Below are 21,236 nucleotides of genomic sequence, written 5' to 3'. Positions count from 1 at the left end.
TGAACAAATATCCATGAACATTTGGGGAGTTTGTAAAGATAGCAATGTGTCTATCAAAATAATGTTCACTCAAAAGAATTCCCTTGGGTTTGTAATAGAGTGACACTGATGTGCAACAATTCAACATTGCTTTAGAAGGTATGAGCAGAAGTTTTGCGTAGAATGTTCTTAGAAAGTCTACCATTAGTTTTTGTTTGTTTTTGAAAGCTGAGATAAACGTCTCACGACTAACTTGATCTCCCATATCCTACATACATGGTAAAGTACAAAAGGCACTTTAGCCATTATGTTAACCTTGTTTTTATTTAACGCTTCTTTAGGACACACCGAGAATTTCGAGGATGCGTTCATCACACAGAAAACGCTTACTGCTACTGACATTGCATTGGCACTTTACTCGGGATTGTTTTCGTATGCTGGCTGGTAAGACCATACTAGTTTCCTCCTATTTTTGTAATATATTTGTAAACTACACTGTATTATCATATCATGTGAACTTTGTACACCTGGATTTCTAAACTCTTGAGAACATCCTAAGTCGAATTCGAAGTAAGCTTCATCCCTATAAGATGTACTTAGGTGACTTAGAACGAGATAAACCACCTTTTTATGATCTATATATATGGCTGGAATAAAATTAAAACCTACCAAGAGCCCGATACAGATCCAAACGCGTCCGTTGTGCGCGGAGTTATCAGTCTTGCATCAGCATCAGCAGTGGTTTGTTTGTCCCTTTATTTGGTCAAGTGCTCACCTACACTTCATCCCTTGGCCTGGGCAAGAGGGAGGTATAGCTTGTTCACGGATATCCCTCCCAGTTCTTCCCAACCCCACAAACAAACGTCACTGGATCCTTTGATTGCCACTTACCTGACCGATATTTCTCACCCAACGCACTGCCCAATAAGTATAAATAAAATAACAGTACTAAATCCAAGACATGACCCCTACATAAGACCTTTCAACGTCCGTACTCTATGTCAAATCATAAAAGCATGCGATTCCCCCTTGGACCTTATACCCCTCTAAAAATGACTCACGCTGTGTCTCTGAAGAACATATAAAAGACTCAAGAGTGATACGGCATCTGCGTTTTCACATTTTACTCTACGTTGTTTAGTGATCTAGAAGCGATGAACTGTGCAATGCATGAAATGGGAGCCGAACTGGTTTCCATGCCTTAGCTGGACTCATTCCAATTCAAAACCAAGCCTTGAAGGCGAAGGCGTGCAGTTTGTTCGGAAATCTGGTAGCTACGCACTGAAGGCGATAGCTCTGACGCACAAGCACCACTGACTGCGCGACTGGGCCATTTCTGCCAATGTTTAACAGCTGGTGATTTGAGTCCCGGAGTCCCCATCCAGGGAGGCGACTAAGCTGACTGCTTAGTGTTTTCGTGATCCGTTGCCTGGTTGTACACTCTCTAACTGTGGGTTGCTTCCACTCAGCAAAGAGTTGGGTGAAAAGAGCTCTGCAAGGCGGTCGGTCTTCTGACATACAGAGTACAGCATAATCTGTGAATCGTGAGTACTTCATCTATCGCCGGAGAGTACATTCTTCCTAAGACCATCTGGCATACATCAGCATTGTTAATCCGATGTTCCCACCAGACCAGACCAATGCTTCGGAGACACTGATGGTCAATACTGACATCTCTCGAATGTACACTGCGTGGAGGTCACGTTTCTGATCCATAAAGCAACTGTGTAGACTATTCCCTTGACAGGCAAACTGACAACTTCGGCGCCATAGGTGTCGGAGGTTGGCAAAAGCTGCCCTGGCCTTTCCGATTCGAGAAATAATCTCATCTGCAGCCACTTCACCGGAACCTATACAGCTGCCCAGGTAAACAAATCTACCACATCGATTGGTTCGTTTGCAAGCGTGAGGTTTGGGTTTGATCCCACCCAGTATTGTAACAGCACGTTACACTTTGGAGCGCATACCAAACCGTGCGGCAGAGTTATTTAGGTCATTTAAAATCGTTTACTTTTGGGAAGGATCTGAACCAAGGAGAGCAATATCGTCCGCATACTCAATGTCTGTGAGGAAACGTTCCTGGAGCATTTCGACTCCCGAGGTTTCAGAGACAGGCAGAGAAATTTCAGACAGCATACCAATAACAAAAATGAAGAGGAAAGGGAAAGAGGACAGTCTTACACCTTAGACCTGGTGAACTCAGACAAGAACTTCCCGTATACTCGTACCCGCACGCAGAATTTCGCATACATAGAGGAGAGAAATTTTGAAGGGACATCTTTGATCGCCAGAAACTGCCAAAGTTGCTGACGATCAACAGAATCAAAACCAGCTTTCGAATACAAAAAACAGCTTTTGAAGGAGGGGCGCTGTTCAAAAATTTGTCCCAAAGTAAAGATATGGTCGATGCAACCTCGACCAGGGCGAAACTCAGCTTGATTCTAACGAATCTGTCTCTACCGATAATCCATCAACTTGCTCAAAATAATGCCATAGAGCACCTTAGATAAGACATATACCAAGGTGATACCACGATGGTTTTCACACGGCTTTCTTACTCCCTTTTTGAAAACTGGACACTTGTGGAGACCCGCAATGCAAGACGGTTGACCTTTCCCGGGTACGAAACACGATTACGATCACACCGTAACAACAACACTTCTGAAAGTTGGCTTTCCATCATGTCCTCGCAATTCAGCAAAAAGTATGCTAATCCAACATCGTTGGGGTACGGCCTGTAGGGCGAAGAGACGATATGGAGCGTGCAACTAGGTACAAGGTAAGACAATCAACTGATAGCTGTCCAAATCGGGTTCAAATCCTACCGTACAGCCGTCTCAAGTGTCCCACAGTGGCAACAAACTGATGTCATGCAGTCAGCAGGCAATTCGGATAAACAATGGGGATGCTGCGAGTCAAAAACGGTCGCTAGCAAATAACCAGTCGGGAGCGGAACCAATCACATGCGGCAAATGCGGAACGGTAATGCTGAACTCAGGGCGGCGCCAAGAAGTCGGTTTCTATACTCATAGAAACACAGTGATCATGTCCAGTAGAATGAAATTTTCCAGTTGAGAAACGAGGCTTTTTCTCCATCGCACTACGGGGTTACCATCAAGATGCATTCACTGAATCATGGTTGAATTTTTCGAAGCTTAGCTATATTTAGCTTAAAGTTAGGATGGCAGGAACATACTCTATGGAAGCATTCTCCCACGAGTCGGAAATTTCCTCAGTTTTTATTCTCTACATTTTGCTTGTAATCAAGTCATTGCTCGTCACTCTTGAAATTCTCTTTTCCGGATTTGGTGTAGCTGTATTCATTGATTGCTGAAGCATTTCTTCATTTACTGCATAAAATCTGGAAAATAATAAATAGTGCCCCATGGACCAGTGCGACTGATCTTGTGTTTTAAGCAGTAATGACCGTCTTACAACCATTTCAGTTTCGTGTAGTACAAGATGCAGCGCTCTGCCTTCTTTTTAACAAACCAAGGAAGCAAGTGTTCGTGTGAAAATATAACAGGAGTTTTATGCGATATCCGTTCCATCTTCAAAGACCAAAATAAGACCCTTTACTAATATATTGCGTTGTAGCAGTACTGCAAATTTTTTTTGGCTAGGGTTGTGGCTAAGGATTGTGCCTATTCTGAAGGAGGACCGTTTCATTGTTAGATGACTTTCGATTCGCGTCGTTTACTGAGACTTATTAGATAACTTTGGACACACCAGTTTTATTTTCTTATTTGACGCTTAGCTTGTCAAGGAGCCATCATGCTTGATAATCTCCGGTGACAACAGCGTCTGGGACATATGCGACAATGCGAAGCGCATTAGTGCTACTGAGTGAGGCTTCTTAGCATCACATAAAGTGGAAAATATATTCGTTTATTCGTCTTCACGGTGAAAGCAAGGGATGTCTCCATTCCTTTCCGGCCTTCTTATTTGAATTGCCTTCATTGATACTAACACTATGCTGCTGTCGCGGTTAAATGCGATCGGAGTGTGTCTTGAAAAGTTTGCCAAAAGTGCATTATAAAGCCAGGGATAACACTAGATCTAATTCATCTTTGGTTTGAAAAAACCGACATTGCACTTCTGGTGAGGAGTCTTATAAAACGTGGGATTGATGAATGGTGTACTCCGCTAATCACCTGTTCATTGACGTTTGTAGGAACTTTTTAAATATGATCACAGAAGAACTGCAAGACCCATCGAAGTGAGTCAATCCGAGAAGACTGTTTTGGAAAATGTGATGAATTTGTTTGTGTCCAGCCAGAGGGGTGTTGTGGGTAGGCGTATGTACAGTGTTGTCTTACATCGTGTCCTAAGGAGCGTCCATTATGACATTAATATCATTAATCTTTCCACGGGGTCATGTTGCTTCGGTGTTCCCTGTCTTGTTTATTCATGACTTCACAAAAGCTAGCTTTAAGCTTCAAGTTTCATCTCAGTCGTTTTCGTCATGTGGAGCGGCTTCATCTTTGTGTTATGAAATTTCCAAATTGTCCTTGAGGCGAAGCGAACGGAAATCATCGATCCAATATGAAGCTGAGTGGTTGAATTTCCAAACCCAGATTACAGCCGATTTGTCTCGAACTTGCCCTCACATGACCAGTCCCCGGTTCCGTTCGCCCTACAGAGGCGTGCGTATCGATGGACGGTGTGGATGGATCATAATAGTGGGTTGGTGGGAACAGATGAGAAGAATGCGTTCAGTCTGAAGACAATTGCATGTGCGCATATTTTATTATGAACTGTCTAGCCCACGGGCTAGTTCCGCACAAACATCCTCAGCGGATCAACGCGTGTACTGATGTACAAGCTACAACTGAAATGGTCTGAAATACAAAATGAGTGTCTGGTTAACCTAGAATTTGGATAAGTTTGGATGAAAGGGCCAATCAAAATGATCAGTCGGAATTTTAGAGACCCATGAGAGTCTGGTTAACCTAGAATTTGGATAAGTTTGGATGAAAGGGCCAATCAAAATGATCAGTCGGAATTTTAGAGACCCTCCTGGGTTGAAAAACACACCAACTGAATACTCCGCACTTTGCTAAACACATAAAAATTGCTCAATGATGACAAAATTTTGCGGACTGTGATACAGTACTAATGATATTAAGGGCATCAGCGCATGAATTGACAACATTCATCGGATTGCTATATGCACATGAGCTTTACGAGGCACGTCACTTTGCCCATTTTTTGCCGAGTGACGGTTTTGATTCACACATGTTCGACCGATTGGTGCCAAGAAATTGATTTATCCTGATCAAAATATAATCCTCGCTCTGATGATACGAATACACGTTTAGTTCACCTATTCGCGTCACATCCGAATTCTTCACGGCTAACTAATGTGATATTTTCCCCCTGACTTCCGTTCGGTTTTTTGCGAATAATCTGTGCCCTCGAATTTACGTTGTCCTATGACCAATTTTATGAATTTCGCATAAAAATCTGGATGCCCAATCTAAATACGTGAATAGTATGTTTTTTATTTCATTGCTTATGGAAAAAGAGCAAACGCGGTTACCTTACGTTTTCATAGCACTTGGTACTACGGTTGATGACTGGACTGTCTCACTGCTGATCAACATTTCACCGGTTTCAGTCTGTCTAGGAACTTGCATAAGAGAAAATGACTACTGTTGGGAAAATGCGCAAAGGTGCACAGGAAATCCCGCGAACGTAACCCGAAAGAGCAAAGAAATTTCTCATTTTGGAATGAGAACAGTGTCACTGACCTGGCAGCCACAAGCTGAAACAGAATCCAATAGAATCCATTGTGTGCGAAAGAAGTCCTGATAAAATACGTGCTATTAACCCGTGATGATCAATCCTAAATATACTTGCTTTTTATTAAAACCGCTCCTGTTTGATATGAATGCCTTTACTTTAGGCTTTTCCGAAGTCCTAAATAATTGGAATACTGTATTTTTATGGTCTTCGCGGATTGGTTGCTGATACTAATAAGCTAACTAAGCTCGTCAATTCACTACGTAAACCTTTTTGCTAGTGGCCATTTTCGTCAAGGCATCATAGAGCCAGACAAGGGGAACCCGAGGGAGCGCCTGTATACACTACGTCACGTGGTCTTCGGTTGGTCTGATCGCAGGTCTTTTTAGCATCATGCAAACCCCCACAGTAACTCACTATCTCAGTATATATAATGCCATTTATTATCATTCTTTACCAGGCTGCCGTGATAGAGAACAGGTAGAGGAATTAATTTTTATGCGAAAGTAAGCAAATGAAGAAAAGAAATCGTTCTAATTGGCCGCTTGAAAAAGAAATATGCCGGATATGGTACCTTTCTGCCATTTAGGGAGAAATATTAGGAATTTTATGCGATTATCCAGGATTATTTCCCCGAATAACTTGCCAGAAATAAAAAGTAATAATAGCGAACATCACGTACCTCACAGAAGTGTTCAGTCGACCCACACAACCTTCAAGCCCTATCCTCATTGTCTTTTCACCAGTATTGTTGACTAATGTTATAGGTTAGAGTCCACCAGCTGTCGCACTCTATTCCAAGTAATGATCGGATATTTGTCCTTAAAAACTGTTGTGGCTTCCATGAATGAGTGCATCCAACCAAACTAAGTTTTGATCCGTACAGCTTGACAGTCAGTGAGTAGCACAAGTGGCGGGATGTCATTTTTCAGAATGAAAGAAAATATGTTCGTTTCTTTGAGAAACGTCTAGTTCTTCACTGTGTAGTTCAGAGCCACTTGCGTAACTTCTGCCACGGTTAACACTGGATGGGCTTTCAAAGTCTTCTGAGGCATGTGAGTCCAGCCATATTTTAGTGACTTTCATTTGTTTGTTGCTTTGAAGCAAAATACTTCAGAGTTAACCGATTCTACTGGCATCTGGTACACACATGTGAGGTCCGATAGCTGGGTTCGTCCGTTTTACCACGGCCTATTTATATCCTTTTTTGTTGCCTTGCAACTGTCGTTATCAAGACAGATTTCATCAGTTAGAATGGGAATCGGTTGTTGAATCAAATCTACAACCTCTGCATAGGTTGTTTTGTCTGTCAGAAGTCAAAGTAAAATAAACATGTAGATGGCATTTTGGCTGGGGTTTCTCCATTTCTTTGTCGTGAAGGCCAGTTCTGGAGCCATAAGCCTCCGCGCATCTGTACATTCGCCATCCTGTTGATGCCACAGTGTTTCAGTTCTGTGAACGTAAGGTTCAAATGTAAGCCTAGTGCGTCGAGGTTCTGACAAAGAGAAAAAGGAAAGCGGGCTAGCCAGCTTGGCGAGTCCCCGGGAGGCGATTCGTGAACTATGTGGGTAGCAAGATTCAAAGGATTTGCACGCCGCTGATATCATCTTAAAAAAGTGAAATCCAAGGGTGGCCTTCGGTATACCAATGAGATGGTGGTCTTGACTGCAAAAACAAGTTTGATCGGAATACTCGAACGGTTGAGGAAGGCTTACGCATATTCTATTCGTGATTACTACAATATGATAGGTTGAGGGAAGCGGAGAATACCGCACTGTGACCAACTACGGAAGCACAGAGTACCATATCTTAGATGGTATATCAAAGCGAGATGAGCTGGAGCTTATCCTTGTGAGTGATATGAAAAGATATAGATTTGCTAATGAGAGCTGTGATAAACACTCCTTGCAGGCACTTCAGAGATATTCAGTCACATTTATGCATGACGAGATAAATGACTGGAGTGGAAGGTGAGGATGCAGAGCACCTCGGTTCTTTTCTTTTCACATAATTTTTCTTCCCCTCCTGGCCCAATTATTAACGCTTTCCTTCTAGGCCCATTAGATAGGACTGACAGCCACATTCGTCTGGTAATGGTCTTTTCCGCAACGTCTGCGCATCAGCCGGCGCTAAGAGCATTAGATCTCTCAAAACCAATCTAGCTTCGACGCTCAGTCTCCCTGGCTGGTTTTAAAGATTTCCACCCTGAAGAAATCAGTAAAACAAGCTGCTCTTGCTCTCACATTGGACGTCCCTAAAAAGAATGTGTGTTGTTCATCAAAAACATGAATTTGAGATGCACGCATATTGACTGAGTTGACTACCACATCATTCTCCATTCAATTCTGGCTGCGCGCATTCGGCGATTCACAGGCCGCAGCGACAGTATATGTAGATGTCAATGGTGTTCTGAGTTACTGAGCGGAAGGATCCTTGCTTGAATGAAGACTCACTGATAGTCACCTCTGTGGGGGTTGTCTGACAGCGTCTGTGAAGGAGTCTCACAAGAGGAAGTTGATCGCCGTACGTTTGTCTTCTCTGCTTACGCCAAAATTGAATTTCGTTTTGACACCATCAACACAAATTTTAGGATAACCCTAATGTCCCTGTTGTGGTGCGTTAGTTAGTGTTCTATTTATGGATTATTTGTGCCTATCTGTCCGTTTATGAGGTAAGATTTATAACTAGACTACATTGCTTTATCAGCCGAACAAAAGTGTCGAGTGTTATTACGCCATCACCATGTGGTTTAAACATCCAACTTGGTTAACCACCCAAACCAATGTTTGTGGGAAAGTTTAACCAGATGCGCAGTCATACAAGTCACCTAAAGATTTCAACCTCCCGGGCAAAGTTTCTTCTCATTACACCCCGTCGAGACCCCGAAAGACAAATGTTCAATATGTAGTGTTTGAGCGAACCTATTTTGTTGAGTTTCACTGAGTTCAATCAGTTATTTACCGCATGCAACGCAAGGAGCACGGTGGAGTGCCCATTGGTGCATTAACTGGTCAATCGTCGATAGTGTCTCCCATTATGACTCAATATCCACTTAGCTGCTAGGCCTAAATTCATTAGGTTGGTTTTACGTGGCAATTTTCTGGTTGTTGCGGTTTGAAGTTGCTTGGCGCAACGTAAATCACAGGCTAACAAAAACATGTTCATGAGTAGTATGTAATGTCAAGAAAGCACATTTGTTATTCTCGTTAACCTTTGGATGGCTCCTTATATCCCCATCAAAGCTAAGAGTACATGATATAATTACGTCATCACCTCTAACATTTCCATTGAGCGATTCTGCACATGTGCACTCACACCAGCGTCCTTCTCACCACGTCTGCTAGGTTAGAACACCACCCTGTGGTACTTTTTTGCTGTCACGTTAAAGAGCCATAGTGAGTAAGGTTATTTAGAGGTGGTCAGTAGATTCCAGTCAGCTCTATTGCGTGTGAATCCAACCAACAACGGCTGATGTCGCAGACATCAGACCAAAAATGCTAGGAAGTACTCGTCTTTTTGTGACGAATATGTGATGACGCAGCAGCAACATATTGTTTCTAACCCAGAAATAGTTGTGGCAAAACCGAAAGAATCCTGCGTAGCTTGTTAGTAGACTTGAACAGGAGGTTGTGTTAAGCTGACTCCATACCAGGGCGGATGACCAATGAGCCACCTCCCTTCTTCATGATACGCCACTTTCCTTTCAGTATAAGTAAACAACTGCGTAACGCAGATTGCTAAAAAGTCTTATATTTCCACAAACTAATAAGTTCAGCCTTAGGGGGCGTAATCCACGTGTGCTATGGGTGTAGGGTCTATCAACCAGTAAGGATGAATTTACTCGATTTCGCCTCTTGTGTAACAACAGTTGTGGATATATTTCATTGGTTGTTGCAAAATTTAAGGGTAGCCGCCTTCATTTAGGCAAGCTCTGAAGTGGTTGATGCACTTGGTTCACAGGATTTGCACACCTCCATACGAGATAACGCGTAGACTAACAGGTGCTGAGAGGACCATGGCCACAATGCAATACCAAAACTTAACAATAATATTGTGAGCAGTTCCACTATAGCTTCGTAATTCGACTTGTCCATGCCTTCCTTGATCTTGACGTTTGGTGTTTAAGTTGGCGGGTATTCTGTCGCCTGAAGCTTTTACGAGTTACGAATCATTTTCAGTGTATTTATCGGTCTTTGCATCAGTCTAGCTATCTCATGCAAGATGGCTCAGGCTTTGGAATCGCTGGGTCATCACACCCAGATGATTGGCTTAACAGCGATACGCAGTGATACGCACGGTCCAGAAGAGAATTTCACTGATACTTACAGCAGCATTCGTGTAAATGCTGGTTGTGTGTGCGTGCGTAACCATTGATAACGGACGTTACTCGTGAGCTCGAATTTAGCCGACGAGGGTTTTCGGTCAGTTTGCACACTTGATCATACTTGTGGTGGACACAAACAGCAATCTGACCTGCTGCTGGATTACAAATCATGACGCCTTTAGATGTTGGCTGGTCTGTCTGATATTGAGTCTGTTATCGAGGTCACAGATTAGCTTGAGATTACATGACTAGATCACTGCAGTTCAGATTCTAGTGCTCGCGGCTTTGTTAAAAAGCCAAAAACCCCTACAATGTGTGTTTGCTATTGTGTTACTGTCATTGTCTTATTAGATTGAGGCAGTATGATCATCCATAACATAGATTAGCTGAAAAGAAAAACCTCGATTCCCCTGAACAAGGTTTAATAAAGGAGCTTCGAGCCGAACTCGACTCGGATGTGCAGCACCATGCGTAGTATAATGTGGGAAGTCTTAAATTCAAAACACAGCTTAGGGGAATAGATGTTATAATCCGACTTCTTGCTTGACCTGTATTCAACTGATTGTAAAAGCACTTTAAAAATTGCCCACGGCAACCGAAAAGTCCGATTAAAATGTCTCATTCCAATACGCTGGGTTTTGAATTTTAAAAGGTTTAACATAAAAGTCTAATTAAGCTTGAAAAACGTGTGACTTTTCAGTGAAATTACGTGTATAACTCGGTTCGGAACAGGGTAGTTGCGACTGAGGAATTCATCCAAGAACCATCAAACTTACTAGTAATTAGCATGAGACTGTTGCATCCATACTGCTGGAAGACAAGAGATAAGGAAGACCTTTTGGTTCCTGAAGTGAAGAAGTTATTCTTCAAAAAGAAACAGTACAGCGACGGTTCACTTTGTTCCCCCTCTCATGTGTTGAACAGCCTAAGCCTATGTCCCCACCTACATTATTCGGTTACGCCATCGGCGTTTAGGAATGGGACTCGACCTAACTTTCCAGTTACGACGTCTACTAGGACTTTGGAGGCTGAACGATAAGGTAAGGCCACAAAAGCTAATTCACTACCCTTACCGTCCCCATTATTTAGCACCTAATTTGAGTGCCAGAGTACCTGTCTACCATACTGTTATTTTTCATTTTTAGTCCCCACTGAAACCCGACCGTCAAGTAAAAATTACTTGTTTTACTCAGGGGGAGAACTCCGTCAAAAAGTGTGAACAGTTAGCTTGTGTGCTGAGAGAGATAGAACAATTCTTGAGGGCCAAGTACAGCCATGTGTCAACACGCACAAGCAATCAGAATTTAAAATAGTCCAACACTTCTGAAACGCTGAAAATACGCCTGAACCTTGAGGCACTACGACTTAGCTTATTTCAGTTTTCGTAGCTTGGCTTCATGGCTAAAACTGAGCCTTGAAAATTAATGATTCATCGAATTATAACAATATGTACTGTGTCGTGCTTTGGTTTTTGGCATCCGAGTGCGCAATTTGCAACGCTTCTCAAGTGATTCAAAGTTAACAATCCTTTTTCTTGTCCACCGGTACTGTTCCATTTAGAAATCTACCTCGCGCTATCTATATCAGCATGACCATCGTAACAGTGGTATACGTGATGTCAAATGTAGCATATTTCACTCTACTTCGACCGTATGAAATCTTGGCCTCGAATGCCGTGGCCGTGGTGAGTCATCTACCCATTTCCATTATTATCCATTTATTTTATCGTGTGCATAAAACATGTTCCACTTTGTAAATTTGTCAAAATCTAACCAGAATTTGTGTCGCTCGACCCATTCTTCCATACAGACATCACTCTTATGCGTGTAGACTGTCATTGCGAATGTGTGACAGGTCTTTACTGTTCACTGCTCACGGTCGTTCAGACTTTTGTCTGAAGAATCACTTTGTACTGTGTTGCTTCAATTGAGTGGCACATCGGCAAACTTTACATCATACCATTTTCGTCTTCGGCTTAGTAAACGTTTTGGATAACTAGACATGGCAACACAGTTAACTTCCGTTTGGAAACAACCAATCTATTCTGCCATGCCCTGGCTTGTGCATGTGTCCCATTTGCTCTCAAGCACCAAACACCGTAATCAGAGAATTCATGCTCTAATCTAACCATCCATCATGAGTTATTTTTACTACATTATCTTGGATGCATATAACAGACCGTTTGTTTGAGTAGGTGGCAGCATAATCCACCGGTGCGTAACTTACACGACACAGGTTAGGTTTCCAGTAATACCCGAATATGTGATCAGGTGGAAGCTGGCAACTCTAGAACAAAATCCTATGTTTAGTTTTGCCTTCATAAATTTTCAATACTATGTAGAACACAGATGTGAAAATTAAATATTGATACTGATCCTTCTAGATTACCAATGACCATTTGCATATATGAAAAAACCTAATGCTATTAAATATCTGAGGGATTATGTCCCCGGAAAGCTAATTTCCGTTCACCGAATACGTTACCAAACAGAATAAATAATGGTTTAGGCTGTTAAGGCCTATAAATTCGCTTTCAACGAGATGTCTCCTCATTCTACTGGGCTGTTGTTTTACTTATTCTGTGATCTCGAAGTTTTGCCTCATTCCTGTGTACGGTGTCTTCATGAGCGCAGATTTGCTGCAGGTCATTTTGGTCAAGTCAGTGGGCTAAGTGCAGCCGGTGTATATAATGTCATATTAGGAAGCGTCACCTTTGGGACGGAATTTGTGAGTCGAAATGAGTGACCTTCCTCCTGGCCATCTTTGTTGCGAATTTCACTCTTATCTGATCTGATCTCTATTTTTGCTAGATGAGCTGACATTGCATTTTACAGTCGAGTCATCGCTGATACCAGGGTTAATTTGATGTGCAGTTCCAGCTAACTTGACCACTCTGTAATTACTTTGTTGAGGTTGATAGCTGGACGGACCAATAACTGTCTCTGTGCCATAAGACGATACGTCACCAGGCCTCGACGATTGGTACGTAGTTTAGACGGAATAACAGTTAGGTCAGCAAGCCAAGGCATTCATACGATGAACCAATTTGATCGAAACTTTGTCGTTCATTCTGTGCCAAAACCTGTTAACTTTTTGCACAGAATGTCTTTTTAACCACAGAATAACGCATTTTACTGCCCTCTGTTTAGACCTTTGCAGATCGTATCTACGGTTACTTTTCTTGGATAATACCCGTTTTTGTATCACTCTCCTGTTTTGGCGGTGTCAACGGACTTCTATTCACTTCTGGCAGGTCAGTAATTCATGACAGCCACTGTTTCATTTTTGTCCACTTTCCTCTGCATATGTTTAATAATCAACTGCTTCCATAATTCTTTTGGTGGTTCAAACGTCTGGCACAAAATCCCAACTGGATTCACTCTTGTGCATACCGGACTGGTAGATTTACAACTGTTTTTAGTACGGTCATCCTACTGTTTCGTGTTGAGCTAAATCTATACTCACCAGGTCAGCTGTATTGACCTGTCACCTTCGCACCTTCACTCATACACGACTAACCAGAGTGTAATTTTATGTGGAAGGACTCAAGAAAATCAGCGGGCAGTTGTCAAATACCATTATCAAAACCGCTTCTACGTGATCCTACCTCTAATTTACATAAATACGGAACACTGGGTCTAGAAGAACATTGGTAAGTTGAAAAAAGTAACCGGTGCGGTATGGATGACCAAGGGAACTGGCTGTTTGTGTCCAGTGGAACATTAAAATTGTTGTGTCAGATTTAGACACATTTCAAAGGATCCATTTTACGACAAATCTACCATAACCGTCCTTCAGAAGTGTGTGGGAGACCACCTGAAGGTGGAACATCCGGGCCAGGAATGATCGGCATAACTGTTGTATTGGCTCATTTCAGCAGCAAAGCTATCCAAGTTCGCGGTATGGTCTTGGTAAAAAATGTGTGGACAGAGTTATCATACTGCAACGCACAAAACCCGTAACCATGGTGGAGTCCTTCTTGTGTTAAAAATTTAGAAAAGAAACGGTGAAAATCCCGAAGACGTTTATTACGGGCTACATCACAGAGGATTCCTAGCCAAGTGTATTGAACAAACCTATAAATATCGAGATGAACAAACTACACACAACCAAGAAGCACGAACCACTCTCTTTTCATATCCAGTAAAACAGTCCGTTTATCTTACATACTTGGTACCTCTGAGGTTTTTTTCAGAGGATGCCGTTATTTAACTATTCGTACGATCTTTCATGTAGACAGCACTTAGTGAAGGACAAAGACAGTGTTCCAAGGAATCGACAGATTGCGTTCAAATGCTGGAATGCTCCAGCTGTCCCGCTTGGTACATAAACCAAATTGAAGATAATTCGCTGCACGCCTAACAGAGCGTGGGAGATGCTCACCTGCCAAAATGTTTGGAGGCGGCAGAAACTTCACTTGGACTCGGCTATCACACTACTTTCCACGGTTGAAGCACATTCCGTTGATTCTAAAACTGCGCATATTTGACTCGGTGGGCGTCCGTCTCAGAAACAATTCCAAGGTTCTCGCCACCGATGCTGGGCACCGAGCAATCCGAAAAATACGAGTGAATCATGTCTCCTTGCAACTCACATACTTTACCGGACGTGATCTAATTCTTTTCATTCTTTTAGTGGGTTTTATCATTCATTTAGTTGGTACAATCAGTCCTCGGTAATCGTATTTGCTGTGTTTTACATTAACAACTACCTAACTCACGGAACTCCACCGCAAGGAATGTTGCCTCCTGCACTATATTCGGTGCTTTTGTGGCCCGCAAATTTCAAGGATAGACCCACCCTTCTGCATTGGTATAAGTTCCAATCCCATTCGTTGGGGTGTTGATGTTTAATGATTCCGTGTGTGTAGCCGGCAACTTGTTTACCTAATCTTACGGTGTTCACCAGCGTCCAACTATACACCTTTGGCAACTGACGCTTACAGATACATTTAACTAGGACTGCCACCGTGTATCCGAACGGATTTAGTTATCAGAAAGTTATCTTTTATCGGTTAATTTACCTGTCAGGAGAATGTTATCAACAGAGTGCTTATGTATAGTCCGCATAGGTAAATCAATTTAGAATCTAACAATAATGACAGAATTGTGTGAAAGAAAGAGGTTAAATTGCGTGTTGTGTATTATTTGGCCTCGATATGCATGGAACCGTTACTTTTGTGCGTGATCTCGTGGGTGTGAAGATTAGTTAAGTGACGTACGATTAACTTTGTCCAGTTTGCAGACACTGTTAATTCAGTCTTCAAGGGTTAAAAAGGTTTAGAGGTCTAAAAAAGGATATTTGCACATCAAGTCCGACTTACTTCCGATAGATCCTAGGCAGCTGGCGATGCATTATGATGAATGGCTGAGTACTGGCTGAGTATAGCTACTGGACCGTTCGACATCGAGCACCTGTTGACGCGCTGAAACTCACAAAAGACGTCATTACTGTGCAGTCCTGCACATTTTGGCCTGAAACGATGGAACAAAATCCTTTGCGTACTTGTGCCCAAGAGAGTCGATTGTGGCAAATTCAGTGTACAACCACACAAGTGGTCAGCTTAATCGACTATTGGTCCGTTTCACAGGTTGAAGTGTCTTTCTTATGACAAAAGTTTCCGATGTTTCCTATATCGCCAATTCTCTTCTTTTCCTTTGGTTGCAGAGTCGCATCACTTGCAAAATCTCCAAGTTTTCCGTTTTTTTATATGGAAAAACCGAAGGGCTCTAAGAAATTTGCGAAGCAGTATTTTTTGTGTAGCTTTGCAGCTTGTTCATCGAACCCTTACTAAGCTTCGTCCTTCATGTCCTTTGAATCTTGCGAGTTATAATTGGAGAAACGTGGTCATGGGTTATAAACATTCATTCCACTTTGATATATTTTCGAAAGCATCGGAAAAGCATTCCCTCAACACTATACTGCAGGCACTGCCACCTAAGCAAGAAGCAACATTCTCTAGAGCAATTACTCGTTAAATGTGGCTAATGTATTCTTCGTATTTTTCTCCGTGAAGTTTCAAGTGCAGCTACTCTTATTCCTGTGACTTGTTGTGTTCCGGAGCTACCAAACAATCTCCTCTAAAGCGATGTCGTCTTTCCTTACTCTTCATTACTCTTCATGAAAATGGCACTTATGAATAACGGAGCTTTGCACCAGCTTCACCTAATGAGGATGTCACTAGATTTTCTGTGCATAACTTACTCTGAGTTTTATCAGCATCTTCCCTACTTTTTTCCAGGTTGAATTTTGTGGCAGCTCGCGAAGGACAATTACCCCCGTTATTGGCAATGATTCACGTGCAACGGTTGACGCCCGTCCCTGCGATTTTATTCACATCGTTCCTGAGTTTAATTATGCTAATTTTGCCTGATCTCTCAGCTTTAATAAACTACCTCTCCTTTGTACAATGGCTGTCTGTTGCTGCGAGCATTCTGGGTAAGTTGATGGCGATGCAGACATAAACAATAATTCGGTTTTTGCAAAAGGTTTTTCGTATGTTCAGGCTGTCTGTTCGTCTTAACTTCCATTCTTGAATAATTCGCGGCGTCGTAGAAGTTCAGAAATGTCACGATAAATTCAATTCAGGCATTTAGCACAAACTATCTGTCACAGCCTGTGGGAATATGGGCACATTGAGCGCTAGTAACAAGCTGGCACTAGGTCTCTATTCTAACCGTTTTTATTCTTTTACAGAATGATGTTAAAATACTGAAACACAACACCGCTGTTGTGTTCACATTGATAAAGAATATTCAATTTAATATGGAACGGCTACGCGTACGAAAATGAACTGATTACAACGTGGAAAATCCAAAGCTCTGTAGACGAACGGGTTTCTTCGTCTTCAAGTTGTTTTAGAGTTTTCGTGAACAGGCTCGTACTTAAGCATTCCATCTCAGATTTAATTGGCAAACTCTTCACTAGCCGCCATTTAAGGACTTTAAAATCGGTCGAGTTATTGCCCAAAAGAATTGACAACTCTCAATAGTATCCATGCTATATCTGACTGTCGTCCACTCTCCAGTGCACAGTCCCGAAAAGGAATTGCTGACAAGGAACACAACAACCTTATTGCCAACAAGCGAGTGCATGCAAGCGCTTCGCTCTATATTTTGAAGGGCACTGTCTGACCTCAATCCAGGGCTGTCTGATAGCATCTAGCGGAGTTTGAGGGTCTCGGTAAGTTTCGGATACTCAGGTACATTCCGCAGAAGTCTGACCTTACTGGCAATCTAAGTATAAAGTTTTAGCGAATTCTTGCGGAAACAAAATAGGTTTATCACCATTACCCTAAATGGACCGGCCAAGTATGAAATTAAAAGAAAGATTTTTCGGCTCACAGGAGTCCAAAACTTTTGCGCCATCTAATCCTCTCAAACAATGCTTGCTATTAAGTTGGCTCCAATTTGAGATGATAGTTTTCAAGTCCATTTCTCAGTTGGTATAATAAACAAAACGGACCACGCCAGTCTTGGCTGCAGTAACATCTCCCAAAGACAGAAAGTCTACACTAGTCAACATTCAATTTGACTTTACCATTAAAATTCGTATGAAACTTAAGGTTATCAGTTCAAGTGGACCTGAGGTATCCCTCATCCGCCTACCATCACGAAGGGCACACGGTTCACCTGTGATGCTCAGTTTCTCCTCCGTAAGCTTTAAAAACGTTTGCTGAGGGATGAGGGTATCAAAGTTTATATTTTTAAATCAAGGAAATTACCTAAAAATGCCGTGAGGTTTTACAGAGCTTCGGTAAATCTGGGACCCAACTTAAGAGAGACCTTATCTCTATTCCATGATAACCCATCCCAGAAGAGTGGATTGCAACAAAAATGGTCTCGTTTTTGTCTGTTTTTTTATCGGTTTTGGCTGCAAAAAAAGATTTGTAGCATGCACTTTTTGTATGAGAGGTCCGCTCCAATCAATCCATTCCTTGGTCACCTTTTAGGCATGCTGCAGCTTCGTCGCAAACGTCCCGATCTCGCACGACCGATTAGACTTCCTGCAGTCATTCCCATCAGCTTTATTTGCGTCTGCTGCTTTTTGCTTATCGTGCCATTGATTGCAAAGCCTAATGAAGTGGGTATTGGTCTAGTCATAGTCCTTTCTGGAATTCCCGTCTACCTGATAGGAGTGGTGTGGCGATCAAAGCCGCAGTTTTTCCTTACATTTTATGGTAAGTATATATTGGTCAAGTCGTCATCCAGTGTATTTCTAATTTCTAGAGAATAACACAACGATGATATTTATTTTATTGAGTTCCATCGGAGATTTCGTATGTTAAATCAGGTGCAACTCCTACCAAAGACTGCCCTGTCATAATGGGTTTTCCTGTTTGGCCTAATTTCTATCGCCTGAATAGACGATGGACTCTTCTCTTACATATGCATATGAGAATGTCTTGGAGTATTGTTCCTCTTACTCCTCAATCTAAACAAAACAACTGAACTTTCCTAATCCTTAGTAACTAACGCTCATGTGAATCACGGCAACTGCTTGCAAAATGACTGAAAATGTTTATTTCAAGCAGAGTTCACGAGATGGATACCGCTCTAAACAACTAACTGCATCAAAAATCCTATGACTGTTTTTGACTAAAGTAAACATTTCACGGTACAACCTCACCCGAAAGACGGTTTATCCATGTGGCCACTCCAACGCCATTGAGTTTTTAACTTTCTCACTCGGTCACTTGACACTTAAATATGTGGGCACTGGAGTCCACTTGCCTGGGCTTCCTATGAACCCCGCTTTGTTGACGACTGCATCGGCGACTGGCTGTCTTTTTACCAGACCTGACAGTCTTTTGTTGCGGCGTTTATGTTGGCTTATGAAATCAGCGTAGCGACTTAATTCACGCGTGTCGAATGAATCTGAAGTCCATACAAATCCGTTCATTTGTTTCCCTCCGAATTCAATCTGGCACCAATGCTTTTCGTGAGAACACCATATGTCTCTCCTAACAATACAGGAGCAACATTCAGCACACGTTCAAATGACTACTAACAGGTCTCCCGTATGAACCGAAGTTTTCAGAAATTCGACTAATCAGTCCAAATATAAATATTTAAATGTCTTCTAGGGACGCTGCTCTAGTGGAATATGGCAACCAAGATTTTTTTATGGTTCTTGAGGATGACTTTAAGCATCTACAAATCCTCTGTTCACACTATTATGCTAGTACGCTGTCAAAAACTGACAGCCAGTCTTTATCACCATTGTGGTATGCATGTCAAATTGACCATGCTCTGGATTTCTTCAGTCTGATATTCCCTTATTCTGGAAAAAAGTCTGGAATTGAAGGCCTCATTGGTATATGCAAATTTTTTCTCCGCAAGTTGCAAGTCATTACGTCCAGCAACGGAATGTCACACAATCCAAACTTTGTCCAAACTACCTATCCTGTGCCGCGAATTACATGTAACATCCACGAACTACACGCAAAGACGTGTGTCAAGCCCACACAGGGGCAAACAGTTACGGGATGCAGTTGGTGCCCGACAGAACTAAAATGGCTTCGTATATTAATTTGGGAAAGGGCGCCGGAGCAATCTTTAGATACCCGGAGTAGACCACTAAAGTCCCAGCAAGCAAACCCTAAAAGTGGTGACATTTTTGGTTGATCTTGTGCTGAGTTATCAAGCGGACGTTTTTTCATCAATGAATCTGCAGTAAAGTTAACGCACTTGTGTTTTAGAAATAATGGAAATGCGGAGGAAGTTCCTCCAGGTTGTATATAAGGAAGTAAAAACACAGAGTAAGTGCTCTAATAAATATTGGAAGCGAAACGCGCTACGATGTTCTGTCTCATGTAGGATGCTTAAATGCCTCTCATGGCAATGGGGCTATTGTGGAACGAATCAAGCTACGTATCTCAAGGTCCAACTCGCGCTGTCCTCTGGAGGACATTTCAGTTTAAGCCCGTCTTTTAAGGCAACGTTTTCTAAACATGTCGTAGTCTTCATGGGTAGGGTAATTATTTTTAGATGGATTTTGAATAACCTCCGCTTATTAAATGTATTGTCAGAAGGTAACCGTACGGGAACGTCCCACGAAGTGCTCGGTTTTGCAAAAAAATGTGTTCAATGCACCCTACTTTACGTCTTAATATTAAGTTTTCTGTCCTTGTGGCTTCAATGAACCCTTGATTTCCGCTAAGTAACTGGCCTGAGGATAGCCCACCCTCTCCCTAACCAAAACATCCTAAGCCAATGCTGCATTGTCCATATTTTTCACGACCTCCAGATTTTGTTATACATATCTCACTTATGTCTTTATCTTCATTTCAACGTGGTAGAATCGGTTATGATAAATTGCCAGAAACTCATGCATGTCGTCTCTGCTGACTAATTCTCAGGCGTTTGGCTCATGGATATGGATAACCTGTTTGTGTTCATCTGCGTTTTTATCATGCTTGCTTCAAAATCACTGACTGGTGAACTGAAATTTGCAAGTTCAAAAATATCCTGGTTTTGTGAAACAATGTTTCTAGTTACGTACTGCGTATATATCTTTCCCGCTATAATTGTTGTCCACACCAATTTCTTTTGGTGTGACGTGATTTGTATTTCCTGCGAACATTTTGATACCACCAAGTTCTTGATTTCAAGCCAAAAAGACTTCATTTTTCTATTACTGTTGGTTTTAATATCCTGTAGGTTATTGCTTGATAGCGTCAGTAAGACCCTAGTTCTCAAGGAGAATAAACGCAATAAAATAACTTGAATCAATGTGCAAAGTACCTAATAGGGAGTGCGCTGAAACAAGAAGAATATTTTTTTGTTTTTAGAGAACTGGTTCAAAATCAAATTTTCGTTTGACCTTTATACCTTATTTTAACTGTATCCTTGCTGAGACCACTGAGCAGTAACAAGACGTGATGATGTACATAAATTTTCAATTTACCAATTAGCAGTTGAAAAGTTTTGTGCTAAATCTAATATTAAAAAAAGATTTTATTCTCACTACTGACCACTTCCGCGGATGGGTACGTACTGGTAAGGAACGCTAGATAATTTCAAGTCAGCACTGACCATATTCATGCCAAACATGAATATTCAGAAAACATTGTTCTCATATTTGAGCACAAGAAAGAGAGATCTATTGCACATACTGACTACTGTCGAGTTATTATGTCCTTGTAGCAACAGAGCATGGCTGTTCTTCAGAACACACTCTTACCTGG

The 21,236-nt window shown here is 41.9% G+C and overlaps 1 protein-coding gene across 1 annotated transcript in view; it reads left to right on the top strand.

Annotated features, from left to right (window-relative positions):
- T265_07455 (hypothetical protein) overlaps positions 1–20,653 on the top strand; it is a gene marked incomplete at both ends in the record, with an annotated part of 33,930 nt that extends 13,277 nt beyond the window's left edge. Inside the window, 7 exons of the mRNA XM_009172984.1 lie at positions 321–423; positions 4,154–4,198; positions 11,609–11,732; positions 13,198–13,301; positions 16,290–16,486; positions 18,000–18,227; positions 20,349–20,653. Of these exons, the coding sequence (XP_009171248.1) occupies positions 321–423; positions 4,154–4,198; positions 11,609–11,732; positions 13,198–13,301; positions 16,290–16,486; positions 18,000–18,227; positions 20,349–20,401 (854 nt within the window). The remainder of the gene's footprint in view (positions 1–320; positions 424–4,153; positions 4,199–11,608; positions 11,733–13,197; positions 13,302–16,289; positions 16,487–17,999; positions 18,228–20,348) is intronic.
- Between the last annotated feature and the right edge of the window lie 583 nt (positions 20,654–21,236).

Source organism: Opisthorchis viverrini (genome assembly GCF_000715545.1).
Source record: "Opisthorchis viverrini unplaced genomic scaffold opera_v5_179, whole genome shotgun sequence".
Classification (NCBI taxonomy): Eukaryota; Metazoa; Platyhelminthes; class Trematoda; order Opisthorchiida; family Opisthorchiidae; genus Opisthorchis; species Opisthorchis viverrini.
Note: the sequence above shows the minus strand (reverse complement) of the source record. Positions and strands in the feature narration are given on the sequence as shown.